General features: G+C 40.7%; 1 protein-coding gene across 1 annotated transcript; it reads left to right on the top strand.

Annotated features, from left to right (window-relative positions):
- The first annotated feature begins 910 nt into the window (after positions 1–910).
- On the top strand, positions 911–11,339 carry si:dkeyp-92c9.2 (uncharacterized protein LOC571482 homolog). Its single transcript, XM_023262713.3, has 2 exons — positions 911–1,288; positions 2,251–11,339. Exon 2 carries the CDS (start codon positions 2,354–2,356, stop codon positions 3,341–3,343), a length of 990 nt encoding a protein of 329 aa, XP_023118481.1. The 5' UTR covers positions 911–1,288; positions 2,251–2,353; the 3' UTR covers positions 3,344–11,339.
- The last annotated feature ends 2,470 nt before the right edge of the window (positions 11,340–13,809 follow it).

Raw genomic sequence — 13,809 nt, 5'->3', positions numbered from 1 at the left:
AACAAAAACAAGACACAAAATGACAGAAATGAGACACAAAATGACAAAAACAAGACACAAAAGGACAAAAAAGAGACTCAAAATGACAAAATCAATACACAAAATGGCAAAAATAAGACACAAAATGACAAAAACAAGACACAAAATGACAAACTAGACACAAAATGACAGAAATGAGACACAAAACGACAAAAACAAAACACAAAATGGCTAAAACAAGACACAAAACAACAAAAACAAGACACAAAATGACAAACGAGACACAAAATAACAATAATGAGACACACAAAAACATCATCAACAGGTTCTGCTAACATGTTGATGTAAAATGATCCTTAAAGTTCCTACAAGGAGGATTTTTACTGTAATATCTGAGGGGAAATGTGGTGAAATGCAGGGAAATGCGGTGAAATGCAGTGAAATGCGGTGAAATGCAGGGAAATGCGGTGAAATGCAGGGAAATGCAGTGACCGTCCACCAGGTTCAGAAATACTAAATGTTAAAATAAGTAAAAACATCAAAGAAAATTATAAACAACATACAAATGCAAAAATTATAAACAGGTGAATCTCTAATATACAAGAAACACTAACAGGTAAAATTTATGGAATATTTATGGTGTGTGCTAATGTGTGTTAATGTGTGCGTGTTTATTTTTATTTATATGTGTGTGTGTTACTGTGTATGTTTATATGTATGTGTGTGTGTCTCTATGTGGGCTACTGTGTGTGTGTTGTTTGTGATTTTGTGTATATACGTGTGTTATTGTGTGTGTTTCTGTGTGTGTGTGTGTGTGTGTGTGTGTGTGTGTGTGTGTGTGTGTGTGTGTGTGTGTGTGTGTGTGTGTGTGTGTGTGTGTGTGTGTGTGTGAGGAGGAGTCTGTCGGTGCCTCCTCGCCTCCTCTCTCCGTTACTGATCCAGATCTCGGTCTGAGGTCGCACCGATCTCCGGTCATTAGGAGGCTGCAGCTCTCCGCGTGCGGACCGTGAGCTGCTGCTGCTGCACCGAAGACCAGCACCGGGAACCGGGGACCGGGAGGAGACGGAATGCATCGGAAGGACTCCGACCGACTGAAAGTTTGTTGTTCGCCGTTTACCGACATGGAGCCGCAGAGGAAGAGACAGTCGGTAAGAACGGAGGCGGCGGAGAGTCGGTGAATGTCCGGGGAGCACCGGAGGATGACACCCGCAGCCCGGCGGCATCTTTAACGGACTCTCTGCGCTCCTGGAACTCCGTTCATCTGCGGCACAAACACAGAACCGGACCGTGGAAGATCTCCGGTCCTCCGGTGAGCGGCTGTCCGGTTTATTCAGTAAACCCTCGTGTTATCCTGCGGGTCAAATGGACCCGTTTTAAAGTCTGAAAATGTGGGGAAAAAAAAAAACTCACAGTGAAACTTATGTCCACATTTTCAACATTTTTGGGAAATTTTCGAACATTTTTTTTCTTGGAAAAAAAATGTTAAAAATGTTTCTTAAGAAGATTCACATAAAATCCAGCGAAATTCGCTGGATTTTGGTTGATTTTTATGTGAATGTTCTTAAAGAAAATATTAGAAGTTTTACTACTATATATGGAATCACTTTAGATATTTTTAGTATTTTTTTGGAAGATTTTTACTCATTTTTTGAAAACATTTACAATTTTTATTTTATTTTATTTTTATTTATTGCCAAATTTGGGGATTTTTTTTTTTTTTTTTAAATAAAATTTTTAAGGGAAATTTTCAAGAAATTTTCTTCCTGAAGGTTTTGCAGATTTTCAGAAATTTGGGAAATTTTTTTGGTGTTTTTTGGATTTTTTTCAGACAAAGGAACAATTTTTTTTGTGCCTGTAAGTGAGAACAACAGGAGGGTTAATCAGTGATAAAGTCTGAGCACCTCAGACTCAAACATCTGAACTTTAATTAATTCGAATAAAGAGAAGAATCTTTAAACAGTTTAATATCCAGAATGTTCACAGATCACATCGTTCTGCTGATTAACCCTTAAAACCCTTAAAACCCTTAAAATGTTCTCCTCCAGAAGGTCAGAACAAACTGTCTTCATGAGCGTTTCCTGCTTTTTGGCCAGATTTTCTCCCTCAGCTCCACAGTGACTCTTTACTCTCTATTTTTATGATTTTTCAAACACAAACTCTAACCGTTTCCTTGCTGCAGATCCGGTTCTTTTAGAGTCGTTTTTATCTCCTGTATGTAAAGTTGAGTTATTTTTGAATGTTCTCCTGATGAATCTCTTCTTCTGTCTCCAGCCCCCCTCCTGCTGCCTTCCTCATCATGTTTTCCTGCTGAGTCTCTGCATCTTGTGGATATTATTAATACCAGACTCGGTGGGTATAATCTGTGGAGCTCATCATGGGGACCGTCCTGTCACTGTCCCCCAGCTCCCGTAAGTCTGGCTACTACGACCACCGGCCCGGCTCGCTCAGCCACTACCCCAGCCTCAGCAGCCGCTCGCTCAACAGCCAGAAGGACCGCGGCCTGAAGAGAGGACAGTCCATCTTCCTGCCGGCGCTCACCTGGAAGCGACTGGTGGCTTCAACTAAGAAAAAGGGCAACTCCAAGAAGGTTCCCGGCGGTCCGGTGGCCCTCGGAGATCCTCTGAACAACAACAACATCAACATCTACCAGAAGGACCCGGTGCTGCACCTCAACCGAGAGAATGTGAAGAAGTCACTGTCATGTGCCAACCTGTCCAGCTACGAGGGCCCAGCGGGACTGGGTCTGGGTCTGGGCTACAGGCTGGGGATGGGTCAGGGCCACGGCTTCGGCTACAGCAAGTCCCAGCAGCTGTCCTCGGTGAAGAAGGTTCCTCAGGGGACGGTGAGCTCGTCTCCGAAGAGGGTGATCGTCCAGGCGTCCACCAGCGAGCTGCTGCGCTGTCTGGGGGAGTTCCTGTGCTGCCGCTGCTACCGCCTGAAGCACCTGTCCCCGGCCGACCCGGTGCTGTGGCTGCGGGCCGTGGACCGATCGCTGCTGCTGCAGGGCTGGCAGGACCAGGCCTTCGTCACACCGGCCAACGTGGTCTTCGTCTACATGCTGTGCCGAGACGTGGTGGACGGAGACCTGGTGGCGTCGGAGCACGAGCTGCAGGCCATCCTGCTCACCTGTCTCTACCTGTCCTACTCCTACATGGGCAACGAGATCTCGTACCCGCTCAAGCCCTTCCTGGTGGAGGCTGGTAAGGAGGCCTTCTGGGACCGCTGCCTCGCCATCATCGATGGCACCAGCGCCAAGATGCTGCGGATCAACGCCGACCCACACTTTTTCACTCAAGTGTTCGCCGAGCTGAAGAGCGAAGGCGGCTGCGGGCCTCAGGACTACAGCCGGGTTCTGGACCGGTGAGAGCAGCTCCAGGTCCTGGACGCATGCCTTTTTCTAACCCAAACTCTTATCTGTCTCGTACGGAATCCCCTCGTCCTGCTGTGAGGACTGATATGGAAAGACTTCTGGAGACTTATTTAATCATCCCATCTGTGTTTGTTGCCATCGTCCCTCCAGCTGCAGAAAGGTCGGCTAAAGGTCGACTCACACTTTCTGACAGACCGGTTGGAACTTTAAAAGGATTTTATTCATACTATATTACGGTTCCTCATGTTGAACAAAGAAAAACCCATGAAGCAAATTGTGGACAGACCAAGCACGAGATTTCTGGAGATTTTAGCATTTTAAACTGTGTTTGTTGCCGTCGTTCCTCCACCCACAAAAAGGTTGGCTAAAGATCAATTCATGCTTTTGGCATCCATATGCACAGATTAGTGTAGACTTTGAAAAGGACTTTTGACACAAAAGAACACACAGCACGGGATTTCTGGAGATTTCAGAGCTTAGCACAGTATTTGTTGCCATTGTTCCTTCACTCCACAAAGATTAATTAAACGGTTAGTTTTCATATCTGTGAGTGCAGACCAATGCAGTAGTTAACTGTGGTCAGACATAGCACGAGATTTCTGGAGATCTTAGTGTTTTCAGCTTTGATTGCTGCCATCATCCCTCCATCCACAGATAGGTTGGCTAAAGTTCAAATCATGCTTTTTATACCTACGTGCACAGACCATTTCAGTGATTCTATTCTTTCTACAGTAGGTCTCCTTATATTCAACACAGGAAAACGTGAAGCAAATTGTGGGCGGACATAACACGAGATTTCTGGAGATTTCAGAGCTTAGCACAGTATTTGTTTCCATTTAATCCACAAAGATTGGCTAAAGGTTAATTAATAGTTTTCATATCTGTGTGTGCACATCAATGCAGGCTTTGAAAGTAGTTATTTTTGTGCAGACATAGCACAAGATTTCTGGAGATTTCGGAGCTTCTCACTGTGTTTGCTGCCATCATCCCTCCATCCACAGATAGGTTCAGTTCATGCTTTTCATGTCCATGTGCACAGATTAGTGTAGACTTTGAAAATGACTGCATTTATACCACAATAGGTTCCTTCATAGTGACACAAAAACCACAAGATTTCTGGAGCTTTTTGAGCTTAGCACCGTGTTTGTTGCCATCGTCCCGCTGTCCACAAAGATTGGCTAAAGGTTAATTAATAGTTTTCATATCTGCAGGTTTTGAAAGTAGTTAACTGTGTGTGGACAAAGCACGAGATTTCTGGAGATTTCAGAGCTTCTCACTGTGTTTGGGCTCCGTTGATAGAAAGCATGTCAAAATTTAAACACCTCTAAAGTCCAGCTGCAACTACTTTAACCCTCCTGTTGTCTTCATTTACGGGCACCAAAAAATATTGTTTCCTTGTCTGAAAAAATTCCAAAAATTCAGCAAAAAAATTCCCCAAATTTCTGAAAATTTGCAAAACCTTCAGGAAGAAAATTACAATAATTCCTTAAAAGTTTCCCTTAAAAGGTTTATCCAAAAATCCCCCAAATTTGGCAAGAAAATTCTTGTAAATATTTTCAAAAAATTAGTAAAAATCTTCCAAAAAAATCCTAAAAATATCTAAAGTGATTCCATATATATCAGGGAAATTTCTAATATTTTCTTTAAGCACATTCACATAAAAATCAGCCAAAATCCAGCAAAATTTGCTGGATTTTGGTTGATTTTTTTCTTGAATGTTCTTAAGAAACATTTTTAAACATTTCTTTTTTTCCACCATAAAATGTTCAAAGATTTCCCAAAAATGTTGAAAATGTGGACATCAGAAGTTTCACTGTGAAAATATTTTTTTCCCACATTTTCAAACTTTAAAACGGGTCAGTTTTGACCTGCAGGACGACACGAGGGTTAATTAGAACTCTTTAAATGACGACCCATGAAGGTGTGAATATCTGAGAATCTCCTCGTGAGTCTCTTTGTTTTGACATCGTTTGTTTTCTTGGACGTCCACGGAGGGGGTTGTGGATTTGGTTTTTTGTCACATGGATGCAGAAAGCATGAGCTGTTCTTAGCAGGGGTTGTTTTTGTGACCAGTTTGCTCTAACTGGGAACCATTTGGTCCACCTGTCCCAGTGACTGGTCCCAGTGGTCCCAGCTGCTCCTCTGCATCTGACAGACAGAAATCCCAGCAGCCTCTTTCTTGTCTGGATGGGATTAAGCATTGACTCTAAACATGAAGCTGTATTTCTCTGGATGTTGAGGTGTGACTGATGGGAACAGCTGACGGTTCAGTCCTGCTGTGTTTTCAGACCAGCTGCTGCTTTTTGTCTTCACCTGCCAGAGTGTTTATTTAATCTGGAGGTAGAACCTGGTCCTGGTCTCCTCTGGTGGACGTCTGCCAGGTCATCAGCTGTTTACTCCGTCCTTTGTTCGCTGCATCTTGTTGACGGAGCGCCTTCAGTATTAATGAGATTAGCAGATTACTGCAGCTCCTCCCCTCTCCAACGTCTGCCCCGTCTAATCCCGGCCGGACCGCGGCAGTAAACACACACATGTGTACAAACACACGCGTGTGTACAAACACACGCGTGTGCGGCTCCTGGTCCGAGGAGGAAGCTGTGCAGGATGGATGCTGCTGCGGGTTTGTTGCCTCCGAGTCCTCGTCTGCTCTGTGGTGAAACTATTCCCTGAATGAAGCGTCGGCGTTTTACGCTCCAGCAGCTTTAAGCTCCACTGAGCTGAAATGTTCATGTTAAAGGTGGATCACAGATGAGCCCAAAGTTCATCAGTGTGAGTTTTATTAGTCAAAGCTTCTGGATTTCAGCTCCAAAAGTTCAGTTTCAGGCTGCAGGAGGTCGCTTCAGTTTATCAAACTAAGGTCAGATTATAATGCAGACGCCTCAAACACAGTTTAACACAACATTAGAGCCGCTGTCAGGCCATTAAACCACTAAAAACTACCTGGATTCTTGTATTATAGATTATATTTTTCTTTTATAGCTCGTCCCCGTTTAAAATCAAACAGCTGTTTCTATAATGGATTTTATGCACATTTTGAAGGATTGCATTAGAAAACTTCATGTAAACACAAAAATCTGACAGTTTTATTTATTTTTTTGCCAAAATCCTATTTTGCCAAAAAGTGTTTATGCTTGCTGAAGCAATTTTTGACTTTTAAAAACAACTTTTAGCCCCGTTTCACTACATTTTTTGTAGTATTTCAATAGTTCGCTTCAACTTTGCTGCTTACTTAGATGCAGAAGCAGCTGATGTTGACGTCTTATTGCTGGACACAGTTCACAAACTGTGCTAACAGTTAACAAACTCTAGACTTCAAAAAGGAAAATTAGCCAAAAAAAATGCACACATTAGTGGAAAATGAGTTTTTCTGCTGTTATCTGAAGACCTTTTCTGGATGCTGTTGGTTCAGGATGCTGCTGTTGTGGCCAAACTGGGCGAGTTTATGACAGAAAAAACTGTAAAAGCAGAAATGTTGATCAACTTTTCACCATTACAGCAGTTTCTGGACTGATATTAGACGTGCAGTTCTATCAAAAAACTTAACCAAATGTGATATTTTATTAATATCACTTTATCCCACATCACTCAATTAAAAATATTGTAAAAATTTAATTATTTTCTCTAACCAGATTCCATAAAAAAACTAAAAATTCTGAGCTCCTTTGAGCAGCTGTGAAGCTAACAGAACTGAACCATATAGGACTTTACTTTATGATCAAAATGACAGAAGTCTGACCAAAAAAGACAAAAACAAGAAAAAACATTATAAAAACAAGACACAAAACAAACAAGAAAGAGACAAAAATTAGACAAAGAAGTTACAAAGCGACCAAAAATGGACACAAGCAAGACAAAAAAATGACAAAAATGAGAAACAATATGACAAAAACAGTAGACAAACGACACAAGCAAGACCAAAAAAACACAAAACGACAAAAACATTGCACAAAGCTACAAATGAAGCGAAACGCAAAATTACAATAAGACTAAAAATACAAGCGAGATGCAAAAGAAACACAAAACGACAAAAACATGAAACAAACGACAAAAATCAGACCAAAAAAAGACCAAAAACCAACAAAAACAGGACAAAATATTACAAAAACGAGGCACAAAATGACAAAAGATGAGACAAACGACACAAAACAAAGAAAGAGACAAAAAAGTTTCAAAGAGCAAAAGAAATGGACAAACGACACAAGGGGGACAAAAAGGAAATACAAAATGACAAAAACGAGGAACAAAATGACAAAAGTCAGACAAAAAATAAGAGAAAAACCAACAAAAACAAGACAAAATATTACAAAAATGAGCAGCTGTGAAGCCAACAGTGACTCAGCTGCGACCGAGAATCACGTGATGAAAATTCAGGGAGTTTTGGGGGAAACTAGTCCAGAATATAGTAGAATATTTATGTTATGTGGAGCTGCAGGGAGACATTTCTGAGATGTTCTGTTTCCAGAGAGCTGCAGGACTTTCTAATGCAGAGAAATATGAACCACCAGAGAAGGTGCAGGAGTTCAGAGGATTAATGTGATTGCGGCTGCGATGTCCCTGCAGGTTTGTGTTCGATGCGTCCCTCCAGAAGACGTGACCTTCATGTGCTGCCGTACATATTCTCTCCTGAGCTAATCCACTCTAATCCTCAATCAAACAGAGCGAACCGGCTCAGGATGGAAACACGGAGGAAAAATAAGCAAACGGTCGGGAATCCGATGACATTTGGTGCAACACTTCGATTAGCGCTCAGATCCAACAAACCCGAGGCCTTTTCATGTCCCCGAGCCTCCATGAGCTCACAGCAGTGATTCATTCTGTCTCCGAGCGTCCAGCGTCTCAGCCGCTCGCCGTCTCTCCGGCTCGGCCTCGGCTCTGACAAGGACGCCTGTGTCTCGGCCGCCGCCTCCCTCCTCTTTCCCCGCATTTCCACACACTCAGCTGTTGTTTGCTGCCCGCTTCATTAGATTTGACACCCCACACCCGGCAGCATTGTCAGGCCGAGGGAGGGCAGAACAGGGCTGTTTGTTGGCACCGGGTTGGTCCAATGTAGGTCAGAGTTAAGGGCAGCATCTGCAGACCTGGACGTTAATTCAATCTGAAGACACGGGACACGACGTTCCACATACCAGTTTAAAGTTTGTCCAGAAACTTGGTCAAAAAACAAACATCTCCAATCAGCTGGATCTGTCCTCCTCCAGTGCTACAAGCCAATTAACTGGCTTCTAATGCTGCTCATCCAGTCAGAGCTCTCGAAACCAACTAGATGTTTAACCTTCCTGTTGTTCTCATTTACGGGCACCAAAAAATACTGTTTTCTTGTCTGAAAAAATTCCAAAAATTCAGCAAAAAAATTCCCCAAATTTTTGGAAATTTGCGAAACTTTCAGGAAGAAAATTCAAATAATTCTTTAAAAGTTTCCCTTGAAAGTTTTTTTTTTTTTTTTTAAATCCCCAAATTTGGCAAGAAAATTCTTGTAAATATTTTTTAAAAATGAGTAAAAATCTTCCAAAAAAATCCTAAAAATATCTAAAGTGATTCCATATATATCAGTAAAACGTCTAATATTTTCTTTAAGAACATTCACAAAAAATCAACCAAAATCCAGCGAAATTCGCTGATTTTGGTTAGTTTTTTTGTGAATGTTCTTAAGAAACATTTTTAGCATTTCTTTTTTTCCCAACAAAAAATGCTCAAAAATTCCCCAAAAATGTTGAAAATGTGGACATCAGAAGTTTCACTGTGAAAATATTTTTTTTCTTCACATTTCCAATCTTTAAAACGGGTCCATTTTGACCCGCAGGACGACACGAGGGTTAAAAGAGGACGAACGTTTTTGCTCTCCGGACTGTCAAACCTTCAGGGAACGTTGTTTGTTGGCACCGGGTTGGTCCAATGTAGGTCAGAGTTAAGGGCAGCATCTGCAGACCTGGACGTTAATTCAATCTGAAGACACGGGACACGACGTTCCACATACCAGGAGAAAACCTTTCCTCACGTTTGTTCATTTAAAGTTTGTCCAGAAACTTGGTCAAAAAACAAACATCTGTCCAATCAGCTGGATCTGTCCTCCTCCAGTGCTACAAGCCAATTAACTGGCTTCTAATGCTGCTCATCCAGTCAGAGCTCTCGAAACTGACTAGATGTTTAAAAGAGGACGAATGTTTTTGCTCTCCGGACTGTCGAACCTTCAGGGAACATTCTGATAAAAGATAAGTTTGGTGTTCTTCTGCTTTTCTTACTGTCAACTAGCGCCATGATTTAGACTCTACCAGACGTCCACCGCCCGTCTTCTGCTAAACCATGAATGTATGTTTCAATTCTAGGAAACCTCACAGAAAACCTCACAGGAAACACTGAGGGGACTATTTCCAGCTGCGGATGGATACACAGTGGACATTAGAAATAAGGAATCTGTGTTTTAACTGGTTTAACTGTTTTTTGTTGGCAATAAGAAACAAACAGGAGCATCGCCGCTTGTTTCCACGGCTCTGTGAGTTGTGTTATTTCAGGAAGCTGCTGTCGGTCAGTGTGAGATTTAAAAGACGCACCGCAGACTGACGATGTAAATATGTGGGCGTCACAAAAAGACTGAAAACCATCGGTGTCAAACTCATTTTATTTAGTCCAGGTTCCACATCCAGTCCAGTCTGATCACCAGTAAAACCAGTAAAACCACAGCAGAATAACCTAGAAATAACCACAACTCCTAATGGTTCCTTTGTTTTAGTGCAGAAATGCTCACATTTAAGGAATTATCTCTTCACTAAACATCATGAACAACCTGAAATGTCTCAGTTTATCATTTCCACATTACAACTTCCAGATCACACAGTATCGACAAAGGAACACAACATTTAGTCATCTGGAACTGAACCAGAGAGGATTTACTGGAGGATCACAACCACAAAAGTCAGACAAAAAAGAAGAAAAACAAGACAATATATTACAAAAATGAGACACAAAACGACAAAAGATGAGGCAAACAACACAAAACAAAACAAAAGCGAGACAAAAAATTTGACAAAAAAGTTAGAAAGTGACAAAAAAATGGACAAACGAGACAAAAAGGAAACACAAAACAACAAAAAACAAGAAATCCCAACAAAAGCCAGACAAAAAAGGACAAAAAAACAAGAAAAACAGACAAAATATTATAACAATGAGACACAAAATGACAAAAGAACAATAAACAATCTGGTATTTTACTTTCTGATCCAAACAACTTGTCATGGTCTAGAAATGATTTTAAATTTCTAGTTTTACTAATTTACAATCTGCAGTTAATGTCTTCTCTGGAATTTTTACACTTTGAGGACCGGATTGGACCCTCTGGAGGACCGCTTTTGGCCCACGGGCCTCATGTTGGACACCCCTGCAGTAGAAAACGAGCCAACAGAAGTAGTGTTGCTGTCGTAGATGCATGTCAGCTGGTAGACTGTAGAGATGTTTGGGTTTTTTTTACCTCTGCTTTTTTGTTTTGTTTTTTAGAAATGTGACATTTTAAATGAAAGTTTAAATTAAATCTGGAGTTTTTCCATCGTAGGAAACACGATATCAGCGGCGTTAAAGTCTCATCAGTGGAGATAAAAGCTGAAAACATGAGATTCTATCGTCTGTGGTTGTTGTTGGAGCTCAGAGCTGATGGACTTTCCTTCCATCAATAGCGTTCCTCATCTCGTCCAGCTGCTGACACAAAGACATGGTTGTCCTCGAGGCGTCCGTCGCTGGCAGCTCCGGCTTCTGATGCAAACCAACACGTCAAAAACTCTGCCATCGTCACAGCTGGACAGATGTTAGCGCCTCCTCTGGTTTCCATGGTTACCCTCGGATGACTTTCGTAAAGCCACCGGAGTGACTAACAGTTAAAAAAAAAATGTCAATGTTGAAAACTTGAAGAAAAACAAATGTGACTTTCATTTTTTCATGTTTGTTTGTTTGTTTGTTTCCTTTTTCATGATGATGATTATTTAATAAAGTATTTGAGCTGGAACCTGCTGATTCTGCTTCTTTTAAGCTGTTTTTATCCTTCAGGTTTATTTCTCTGCTAAGTTAAAACTAGAAGTATGAAGTCTCTACAGAGGGAACTATCATCATCTTTATGTTGTTTTTTCCCAGCAAAAAAATAAGTCAGAATGTTTTCCAGAATGATTTCAGAAAGATTTATCTTTTTGTTGTTGTTGTTTGTTTTGCTAGATTGTATTAAAGTTGCTCTATATTAGTTAAAGTTGACCTACACTACCGTTCAACAGTTTCATCCAGACAATTCCATGTTTTCCAGTAAACCTCCCACTTTTATCCATGTGCTAACATAACTGCACAAGGGTTTTCTAATCATCAATGAGCCTTTCAACACCATTAACTAACACAATGTAGCATTAGAACACAGGAGTGATGGTTGCTGGAAATGTTCCTCTGTACCCCTATGGAGATATTCCATTAAAAATCAGCAATCAGTGTGAGAGTTCAGATCAGAGAGAACCAACTGCTGACTGCGAGGATAAATCTGCACACAAGACCTGCCTTCTCTTTTTAAGCTGGCAGACAGAACGAAGCTCTGTGCAGCAAACGTCCACTGGTTGTCCACCTGTGGTCTGGAGGATTCTGTGATTGACTGCAGAGACATGCTCAGATGGAGCCAAGCCCCAGAAGACTTTGTGCTGCCGAGCATTCAGCTTTTTATGTCCCTGCTGGATTTACTGCCAGTCTGAAGGTAGCTGGATGGCAGCAGGAGAGGACTTCATGTGTGGAGGACAAAGACCGCTGGTTTAGTGTGCATGAAGGACTGAGAAAAACAGGTATTTATTCTGCTTCTATGACCAGACCTCCATAGTCACCTGACCTAAACCCAACCCAGATGGTCTGAGATCTATCTATCTATCTATCTATCTATAGTCTATCTATCTATCTATAGTCTATCTATCTATCTATCTATCTATCTATCTATCTATCTATCTATCTATCTATATATCTATCTAGCTATCTATCTATCTATCTATCTATCTATAGTCTATCTATCTATCTATCTATCTATCTATCTATAGTCTATCTATCTATCTATTTATCTATCTATCTATCTATCTATAGTCTATCTATCTATCTATCTATCTATCTATCTATCTATCTATCTATAGTCTATCTATCTATCTATCTATCTATCTATCTATCTATCTATCTATCTATAGTCTGTCTATCTATCTATCTATCTATCTATCTATCGTCTATCTATCTATCTATCTATCTATCTATAGTCTATCTATCTATCTATAGTCTATCTATCTATCTATCTATCTATCTATAGTCTATCTATCTATCTATAGTCTATCTATCTATCTATCTATCTATCTATCTATCTATCGTCTATCTATCTATCTATCTATCTATCTATAGTCTATCTATCTATCTATAGTCTATCTATCTATCTATCTATCTATCTATAGTCTATCTATCTATCTATCTATCTATCTATCTATCTATCTATCTATAGTCTATCTATCTATCTATCTATCTATCTATCTATCTATCTATAGTCTATCTATCTATCTATCTATAGTCTATCTATCTATCTATCTATCTATCTATCTATAGTCTATCTATCTATCTATCTATCTATCTATAGTCTATCTATCTATCTATATATATATATCTATCTATCTATCTATCTATAATCTATCTATCTATATATCTATAGTCTATCTATCTATCTATCTATAGTCTATCTATCTAAGCTAATATTGTGCACACTACCAGTCTGATGCAGCACAATAAACCTGCATTTGTAGGTTTTTATCGTTCTGCAGATGAAGCTACGACTGAAAGCAGTTTACATATGGTCGTCTGTCCTCTCTGTCGGATGGAAAATGATTATTTAAAAGCCATTTATAATCATTCCACAGTGACGGTGTGAGAGTTGAACCATATGGTGGTCAGATGGAGGTCAGAGAGGTGACGGAGGCCTGATAAGACAAGAGTTCTGCTGGGTAGAAAGGCTGCAGATGGCTGCCTGGCCGAGTCTCTCCGGGTTCCTTCTGTCCTCTGAGGACACAAATCAGCAGCTCTGCCTCCCAGTGTCACACTTCTATAGTGTTCCTGTGATTCCCAGAGGCTTTCTGAGAGCTTTTATCGGCCCTCTGGGATCCAGCATGCACCAAAAACAGGCTGTCAGCGTTCCTATGGATGGAACCTGGAGATCTACGCTGTGTTTTAGTACTGGCTGATGGTGTTAGCTCAGGTTCACTACAAATTACTGCATTTATCAGCTAAAAATTTAAACATTCCATCATTTCTGAGCCTCAGAACTTCATCAGTCCAGCAGATAAACACACATAACATTTAGGAGGAAAAACACATCTGAGTTCTGGGAAAAACTGACACCAGATCAGTCAAAATCCATCCAGGTGTCACAGTTTAAACACTGAATCTGGTTTCTGTTCATTTCCTCTATAACCTACTTTGAGCGTAAG

This window comes from Amphiprion ocellaris, chromosome 15 (assembly GCF_022539595.1).
Source record: "Amphiprion ocellaris isolate individual 3 ecotype Okinawa chromosome 15, ASM2253959v1, whole genome shotgun sequence".
NCBI lineage: Eukaryota > Metazoa > Chordata > Actinopteri > Pomacentridae > Amphiprion > Amphiprion ocellaris.
The sequence above is the reverse complement of the archived record's forward strand: the minus strand, read 5'-3'. Positions and strand labels throughout refer to the sequence as shown.

What these genes read in the sequence shown, in the direction of transcription:
- si:dkeyp-92c9.2 (XM_023262713.3), top strand. Translation starts at nt 2,354, where the DNA reads ATGGGGACCGTCCTGTCACTGTCCCCCAGCTCCCGTAAGTCTGGCTAC.